The 9,144-nt window shown below is 42.3% G+C and overlaps 1 protein-coding gene across 2 annotated transcripts; it reads left to right on the top strand.

Annotated features, from left to right (window-relative positions):
• Nucleotides 1-442: 442 nt before the first annotated feature.
• LOC124681293 lies at nucleotides 443-8,710 on the top strand. Of its 2 annotated transcripts, XM_047216226.1 has the most exons (3): nucleotides 443-623; nucleotides 725-858; nucleotides 8,669-8,710. In XM_047216226.1, exons 1-2 carry the CDS (start codon nucleotides 469-471, stop codon nucleotides 849-851), a joined length of 282 nt encoding a protein of 93 aa, XP_047072182.1. In that variant the 5' UTR covers nucleotides 443-468; the 3' UTR covers nucleotides 852-858; nucleotides 8,669-8,710. The 2 variants fall into 2 exon arrangements, with proteins under 2 accessions (XP_047072182.1, XP_047072180.1); XM_047216224.1 differs by lacking the exon at nucleotides 8,669-8,710 and having other exon boundaries at nucleotides 725-1,030.
• The last annotated feature ends 434 nt before the right edge of the window (nucleotides 8,711-9,144 follow it).

The raw sequence follows: 9,144 nt of genomic DNA, 5'->3' as shown, positions 1-9,144 counted from the left end.
TTAGTCTGATACCATGTAGAAGGGTTTTGGGGGAAGCCTCACACGTATAATGACGTGGGGTTCCGGTATTTATATAATAGGCCAAATGCCTAGGGTTAGGTTACAATTACAATACAGTCCTACCATAAATACAATATGTGCAATCTAAGACATAGCCTAGAACTCCTAAACGAGATGCTCACAAAGACTCGTGTAACACGCAATATTATCTAGACTTGCCTGTGCCAGCTAGATTCAGAAGATGATCCATGGCAACGAACATACAATTTTCCTAGTTAAAGACCTAACAAAATTTTATCATCTTTTTCTATGTCTTTTTTCCGTGGCAACGGACCGGCACTTAACTAGTGATACCATAGAAGGACTAAATCGAGCCTACGGTATAGATGTATTTAACTCGAGGAAAAATAAGAAAAAAAGAGAGGAATTGGGATTTGGGAGGAGTGTCCGTGGGCGGTGGCGCGCGCAATGGAGAAAGACACGGCGGCGACGGCGACTGCGGCGGTGGCGGCGAGGGTGTGCCGGAGGTGCAAGGAGAAGTACTCGCCGTCGGACAACACACCGCAGTCCTGCAGGTTCCACCCTTCCTTCTTCGTCTGCCGCCGCCACGACGACCAAAAGAGGTAGGTACCTCCTCCCGTCCTCCCTGCCATCCTCGATGGCGATCAGCTACAAGTTCCATCCATCGGTCTGATTCCTGGAATACGGTGGCGAACCGTTCCAGGTACTACGAGCTCAAGGACGGCGACCCGCCCTACGCCGCCAGGTTCTACGACTGCTGCGGCGCCGAGGACCCCGAAGCCGCCGGCTGCGCCACTGGCTTCCATCTCTCCTACGACGACCCGGAGTAACATACTTGTACGCCCACTTGTTCCTCTTCTGCCAGTGCTCGATCTGCACTTTCATCCTCTGAAAAATACAAGTGGTCGATCTGCACTTTTTAGCTAGTCTTGTCAGTCTGTGCAGTAATCAAATACAGTGGTCATCTGGAAGAAAAAATCCAATCCATGAAATAAGATCCTTTCCTATACTATCACTTGTGTTTGAACCCTTTGCAAAGGTTAATTCTGGCTGTGATGAATCTTAGAACAGACATGGTGGGTGGCAAAAATTACTTTGCTTGAAGTAGTTTGAAGCCTACCAGTGTTCTGTATTGCGTCAGGAAATTACAATCCAATCGACAAAATTAAATCCTATCCTATATTATCACCTGGGTTTCACAATCTTGCACAGACTAAATTCAGCCTGCTATTAATCCTACCCCTGTCTCTGAACTGACCTGATGAGTTGCATTGAGAGCTGAGAACATGCATGAAGTCTGAACCCTATGCATTGTTGCTCTAGTGAAGAAATTGCATTGCACCCAACATAGTGCAGCGAGTGAATGCACCGAACTTCGCTTCGCGTGTGCACGGAAGGCCGAATGCTGCTCTTGTTGCTGTAGCTGTTCACCATGTACATCAGGCATTGAGAAACACACAACAGGAACGGGGCACTCTTTGCAGCCCCTAACATTATTCATTGCATATCAACGTTACATAACCAGAGAAACCTTAGTCTACGACATAATCCTAAAGGTTATATATCTGCAAACAGAACTAGTACTACAATTCTTTAACAACACTAGGAACAGGGTATTATTCCAGGTCCTCACATTATTCATTGCACATAACCTTTACATACCCAAAGCGAAGTTTACAACACAGATATATATGTGTGAACAGTGCTAGTACAACGAGTACTTTAACAACAATGATACATGGTAAAATGCACACACTCAACATGAGACCAGACGGAGAACGAGAATGAGCTATTGTTGTCAGCATCCACGGTTTTTTCTCTTGTCCAGGAAGCCCAGGTAACAGTCAATTGCACATAAACCCGGTCATACAAGCACTCACACACAGAGTACCAATTTTCTCTCCATTTCCTCTTAAACAAGAAGGTGCAGAAGACTACCCAGATACCCATCACATATCCAGAACCCATAGAGTTGAGAACAAAACCACATCTTCATGGTGTTCTTGAGAATCTGGAATTGGCACGGGTTGCCTATATAAATATATTCTAGGTCCTCAAATGTTTGCAATTGATCTCCAGATGGTACCTCCCCTGTCAGGTTGTTATAGGCAAGGTTCAAGCGACTTAATGACGCGAGAGCCGACAAGCTTGCAGGGATTTCACCAGACAGCTCATTGTGTGAAAGGTCGAGTGACTCCACTTGGGCCAAGGCGCGAATATTCTCGGGATTTTTTCCAGTGAAGGTGTTCCATGATAAGTTCAGATTCTTCAGTTCGACAAGAGTGCTGATTTTTTTTTTAAAGCTGCGTTTCCATTCAGATAATACGGAATACAGAGTGCTGATTTCTTCAGGGATATCTCCAATAAGATCATTACATGATAAATCAAGATTCACCATATATATGATCTCTCCTGTATATAATCTCTCTTGACCCTTTGTGACTACTGAGAAATTACCGGGATAGGTGAATATGTCATCAAGACCAATTGACACGCCATAATTGAAAGCGCCATGAAATGCATCATCATCCCTTGTTAGTATCATCACTTTGCACTTAACAATAGACTTTGGTATGCTCCCTGTTATGTTATTGTAAGCAAGGTCCAAATACAGAAGGTTAACTAGCTTGGTAAGCTCTTCTGGTATGTGACCTTTATTCCCAAACAAGTTGGGGTAGGCTCTTCTGGTATTTGACCATGAAACATATTTGACCTTAGTCGCAAGAAAGCTAAACCGGGAAATTTCTCCCCAATCCATGTTGGCAAAGTTCCAAAGAAATGCTTGTGTGATAGATCAAGAAAGACAAGTTGCTGGCAGTCTTTGAGAAATGGAGGAAATTCACGAGAGATGGTTGTTTCTCAAGCTTACATAAACAGTACTATGACTTGTCATGTTTGTTGTGGATGCATGAGCAGAGCAATCGGGAATTGCTCCGGATAGCTTATTATTGGAGATGTCCAATAGAAATAGTGACTGGAGTCTGCACAAAGAAGAGGGAATAGTGCCAGAGTTGGAGTTGTTAAAAGAATAAGTGATCTTAGACTTGGTGCTCCAAAGTCTAAGGGTAGTGGTCCTACAAAATTATTTCTACTAAGATCCAATTCACTTAGATGAATGGGAAGCTTAGGTATTGGGCCATATTGAACCGGTTAGAACTGAGATCAATTGTACTTCCTCTCATGAATTCCATTGTAGATGACAAGGAACCGCTAATTTTGTTATGTTGCATATCCAGAGTATTCACTGTGGAGGCCATTCTTCCAAAACCAATCTGGCACTGTGTCAAATATGCTTGTGTATGAGATACCAAGATTGTCCAGACGTGTTAGCCATCTAAGCCACAATGGAAACTTTGGCCTGATAAGGCATGAATTAAGTTCAATATCTGTTAGATTTGAAGGAGGAATACATGTCGAATTTACTGCGAGGTCTACGAAATTATTAGACAACTGCCACTTCTCCAACCTTTCTAGTCCTGATAAATGACCTTCACATATGAAACCATCTAGATTATTAAAGCTCAAGTCCAGTTCAGTTAGCTTTGTGAGCTCTCCTATCCATAGTGGAACCGGACCAGTGAGCTTGTTATCACGGAGGTTAAGGTTGGTCAGATTGCTTAAGGATTCTAGTTTGGCTGGTAGGCTTCCTTTCAAGTTGCTTGGAAGGTGCATACAGGTAGGACAATTTATTCCAAGAACTATTAGGCAAGCGCAGGATGAACTGTTATGCTTCCATTGATGCTGTTTTCTTGTACAGAGAATTCTTCCAAACTACATAAGTTCTTCAGGTTTGATGGTATCATGCCCACAAGGTTATTCCATGTGAATTCAATCTTCAGTATGGAGGTCATATTACCCATCTCGTCTGGAAATTGGCCATATAAATCATTAAATGAGATATCTAGATACTTAAGGCTAGTCAAACTCTAAAACCAGTTTGGTGTGATAGGGCTATTGAAGTTATTGAGGGAATGGTCAAGTGTTTCAAGGGAAGTCAGATTTGAAAGGAGAAGTGAATCAGAGCCTATTTCTAAGATTGTAAAAACTGAGACGAAGAAATTTCAGAGACGGAAGCATGTTCACCACCGGAAGCCAGTGAAGAATTGTACTGAGGTCCACACCATTCAGGTTGAGGTGCACAAGGGAAGTGTAACACCCCAAAATTTAAAACAAAGAGAAAATGAATTTCCTTTTTCCAAAAATGAGAACCAACAAAAACTTTTTCTTACATAGAGTGCTATGCATAGTGCTCATACTTAATACTTGTGTTTTGCCATGATGAGTGTTCTTATGCTTATGTGATAAACCCTAGAACCCTAAAGTGATCAAGTGAAGATCACCAACCAAATAAAATAAAAGAGAAAGAAATCAAATAAGAAAAACCCTAAACCCTAACATTCTCAAAAATCATTTGGATCTATTTTGAGAAACCCAAAATAAGGAAAAAAGACATATGTGGGCATGTAGCTCTAATGTGTAAATTTTGAACCCTATCTTTCTTACTTTGTTAAATGGTGGTGAACCATTGCAAAACTTACCAAACCCTAAACCTCATCCCTCTTGTCACCAACCTTTGAAAAACAAAATAAAAAGAAATGATCTTAATTAAGAAAAGGCATATGCAAGCCTATGGCTATTTTTGCAAATGCTAAACTTTTCCTTATCTACCTTGTGTAGATGTTTTGAAATACATCAACACACTCAACAAGTACTTACCAACCAATTCAAGTGAGAAGCAAAATAAAATCAAACATATGCATAGAGGCATATGTGGCAAAATATCAAATCTTGACCTAGGCTCTCCCATTGCCTCAAATTGGTTTGAACCTTTTACCCAACTCAATCTAACACCAAATAAACCTCACTCTTGTCAAAATAAAGCAAAGAAAAATAAAAGAATAAAAATTAGAAAATCACAAAACCCTCACATATGGTTTATGCCATTTTTCTAAATCTTTGACCTAGACCATTTTGGTCTTCACCATTAGTTGTAATATGATACTAAACACTTATTACAATTTTTGGAATCAAAGAAACACAATTCAAATAAATTTCAAACTCAAATTGTGATCACATGTGATATTGGTCAAATCTGCCAATTATAATCTGATCACTACTTTGAGCCCTTGCAATTCAAAATTTTCAAACTAAACTTTGTCAACTCTTTGCACCTCATCCAAGAGCACATCAAGGTGAACACTTTTTGTAAAGACCACCATGCCAAATTCTTTTTTAGATCAACTACTATGCTCATCCAAAGTTGGAACTTTTTATTAAGTGGAACATTCTCACACTTAGCCAATTTTGCATTTCTTTGAAATTGACCACTCCACCACCACCTCTCATCTTCTCTGGTCATTTACAACTCAACTAAACACACACATTCCAAATTGGGCAACCATTTGAACTCACTCAAAAATTGGACAAAAATGCAAAGTGCAATTATGGAATAAATTGAAACACTATTTGGAATAGTGATCTACCAAGTGCTACTACCTCAAATCACTCCACATTGCTCCATGGTCCCCTCTCACCCTATCCCATTCACAGTAACCCTAAGAGGGGGGCCAAAACCCACCATGGACATGGCCATGCCGGCCATGCCACACATGGCAAGCTCCCCTCTCTTCTCCTCCTCCCTGGCCATGGCCACCATGTCAAAGCATGCCACAGCACCCCTCTACACCACCTAGCTTCATCACCTGTCGAGGAGAACGAAGAACATCGCCGGAATTCACGCGCCCTGGTCGATGCCGAGGACGTCGTGGACGCGCCCACCGGCAGACCCTGGCCACGTGCAACGCCGCCGAAGCAAGCCTCCCCTGGACCCCCATGCCCCACGTTGAGCATCACCGTCGCCGCGCCAATCCGCCAGACATGCTCCCCTGCTCGCGCGAGCCTTGTCGCCGACGACCACCTCGCCAGAATCCCGCAACCCTGCCGCCAGAACCTCGCCCTCTCGCGCGCGTATCAGGCCGTCCCCACCTCGCCGTCTAGCTTCGTAGCATCGCCTAGACACCCTCTACCTCGCGCATACCTCGCCAGCCCCCTTCCCTCGACGGAGCAGCCGCTATGCTGTCGACCTGCCAGCTCCGCCACGGCCACCCTTCACCCTATAAAAGGAGGACCTCCCGCACCCAACTCCTCACAACAACCTCGCTTTCCTCTCTCTTCTGATCCTCCTCGACCACCTCTCGCACCCAATTACTCACCGGAGCCGCCCAATTGATCGCCGGAGCTTGCGGCGGAGCTGAGATCCCCGCCGACGAATTCGAGCACCATCGGCGACGCCACCGGTACCAGGCGACTCCCCTTCGTCGACAACCTCATCTCGCACCGTCGCCACCCCTCGCCGGAGCTCCAGCACGCCGCCGACCCCCTACCTCCGCCGCTCCAACAAGCTTCTCCTCCCGACGACGACGACGACGCTCCTCCGCACGATCTGCTTCTAATCCAACGGCGCGCGTTGAACGGTACCGCTTCGGGTGAGTACCCTCACTGACGGGTGGGTCCTGCTGTCAGCAGGCCCGCAGCGCTAGCTGGGCTGGCCCACTTCTCTCTCTCCCTCACTGGCCTGTTAAATTTCCCTCGCAGCCCAAATCATTTGAATTTTGATTTTCTGTTTAAACCAAATTGAATACTGACCCTGTTTTCAAAATTCAATAGAATCTGTTTGGCTTATCCAAATTTTATGAATTTGATATTGTTGGAAAGCTATGGAAAAGTTCTACAATATGCCACTGGTCCCACCTCAAGATCTGTTGTATAATTAATCTGATAAAAAGATGAAGGCAGGGACTTTTCGATATTCAAATAATTATTAAAAATCAACCAAAATAGATATTAAGTTAATTCCAACTCCAATAGCTCATAGTTGATTTACACTAATTGTTTCTGCAAGAAAATGGTATGGTCACTTTGCATGATCATGCCCTAGTTTAATTAATGGACAATATGGCTAGTTTATTTAGGAGATATTGTCCAAAACTAGTATGCAAATTATATGAAGTGCTTCACTTCATTTAAATCTTGTCCCAAATACTTTCATATGAAGTATTGACCCCTGGTCAGATACTCTCAAATGAAATGCTTGGTGAGTTTAAATCATAATAGGATTTATTAAATGGTATGAGGTATTCTACCTCATTTAAATCAATTCCTCAAATGATGATGATGAATGGTTGACTTAGGTCAACATGATTTCATGTATGATTGTTTGAGAAGTTAAACCTTAAGAAGATTCAATGAGAGGAAATTATTCCTCAAGAACTATATGGAAACTATCATTTACATATGTAATGAGAGGAAATTATTTTTCCTCAAGCAACACAACCAATGCACCCTAATTGTATTAATTGTGTGAATAGAATAGTTGGTGTGAATACATGTGATGTTTAGAATAGCCAATGAATTGCTTGGTGATTGTATCCTCGTATTCGTGTATAGACGCTAGTACCGGAGAATACTAGGAAGAGGAAAGATTCTACCCAGAAGAAGAAGAGCACTTTGATCACCTCAACTATCAAGGCAAGCTAGACTATTGCAAGTTATAATGTTGCAGGCTAATATTCTTGCAAAGTGCAAAGCCCCTTGGGGCAAGGCACCATGATTCTTACCTTTCTTACCACAAGCCTATCCCAAGTTTTTACCTTACAAGTTGTTACTTGTTTATTTAAAGAGTTGCTTTTATAGTTAACTTTGGTCTAAGTTAAAGAAGGTTACTAGAGTAGTAAAGTTAGTCTCAAGCTAGCCAAGCAAGATTAGCACCCCTCATGATTAGTGCTATTGCTAAATACTAAAACTTGACTACTCTAGATGGGAACATGTGACTTTGAAATGAATTTGAAACCTTGGAATGATGAGTCGTTCCATTGAATGATTTTTGAAGGTGAATATGACCAAGAGAAGAGGGTGATTTTTGATATAAAACTGATATTGGTTTGAATGCGATACCTTTCCAATATTGAGTACCCCCACAATACCTGATTATGGGTAGGGCTTAACTGGAAATTTATGCATCTTAGTATGGGTTCTCTCTGAACACACATCATAGGGGTTATGCCGAGGCTGCCTCCGTTGTTGAGAAATGATGTGAATTGAGGTAAATTGTACGGCCAAGCCCTGTGCAGTTCCTAGGTTAACAGTTGGTCTTCACTGGGAGGCCAAGCTCATGGGGAGAGGTGCTCATACTAGGATTTGTAAGTGAAAGGTTATGGTTGATGATCCGCGTACTTTGTTACGATGATTCGGGGTAATCCCGACGGATGAAATCAAATGTTGTGCCACAAGTGTGCAACCTCTGCAGAGTGTAAACCTATTCGAATAGCCGCGTCCACGGTTACGAACGGTTGGAAAGGCCATACAGTGTCCGATGTCAAATTTTTGAAAATGATGGTGAAGTGAATGGTGAATTTGTGACTTGACTTTGAATCACAACATTGTTGTGGGAATGACACTAATGTTCCCACTTGAGTTAGTCTAGTACATGAATAAGTCTTTTCTCAAATACTTGTGAACTCAAATTGGCTTTATGCAAATAAACTAGAGCTTAGCACCCCTTACTAGAATTGTTAGTACTTACATTAGTATTAGTTTGCGACTACTTTAAAGTACTCACGGCTGTGTCCCTGGCTATTCAAATGGCCAGACTATGAAGAGGAGCAGAACTATCAAGATGACGGCAACCAAGATGTCTACGACAACTAGGGAATCTTCTGACGTCAGACCTTGGCCTGTGGATTAGATAGTCCACTACTACTACTACGCTTCCGCTATGTATTTGTGATGTGTGTTGAAACAATAGTTCAACTATTATTGTAATATTGGATCATGTGATCTATTTGTAAGACGACTATGATATGTAATGAATGATGACTTATGATATTCAACTGTTATGTCTCGCAACAACAATATTCCTGGGATTGCGATGTATGGCATAACAGACATCTGGACTTAAAAATCCGGGTGTTGACAGAAAGTTAACAGTGACAACCAGGTGATATCTTTTTTTGACAAAAGGCAGCATGGCTGTTTTCATTGCGATTAGATAGGAGAAAGTACAGGAGGAAGAAGATCTTCCTGGGTACAACAAAACTGAAAAAAGAAAGAAAGAAACCTAAGAGA

The sequence above is a fragment of the Lolium rigidum genome, unplaced genomic scaffold, assembly GCF_022539505.1.
Source record: "Lolium rigidum isolate FL_2022 unplaced genomic scaffold, APGP_CSIRO_Lrig_0.1 contig_38842_1, whole genome shotgun sequence".
In the NCBI taxonomy this organism is placed as follows: domain Eukaryota; kingdom Viridiplantae; phylum Streptophyta; class Magnoliopsida; order Poales; family Poaceae; genus Lolium; species Lolium rigidum.
Note: the sequence above shows the minus strand (reverse complement) of the source record. Positions and strands in the feature narration are given on the sequence as shown.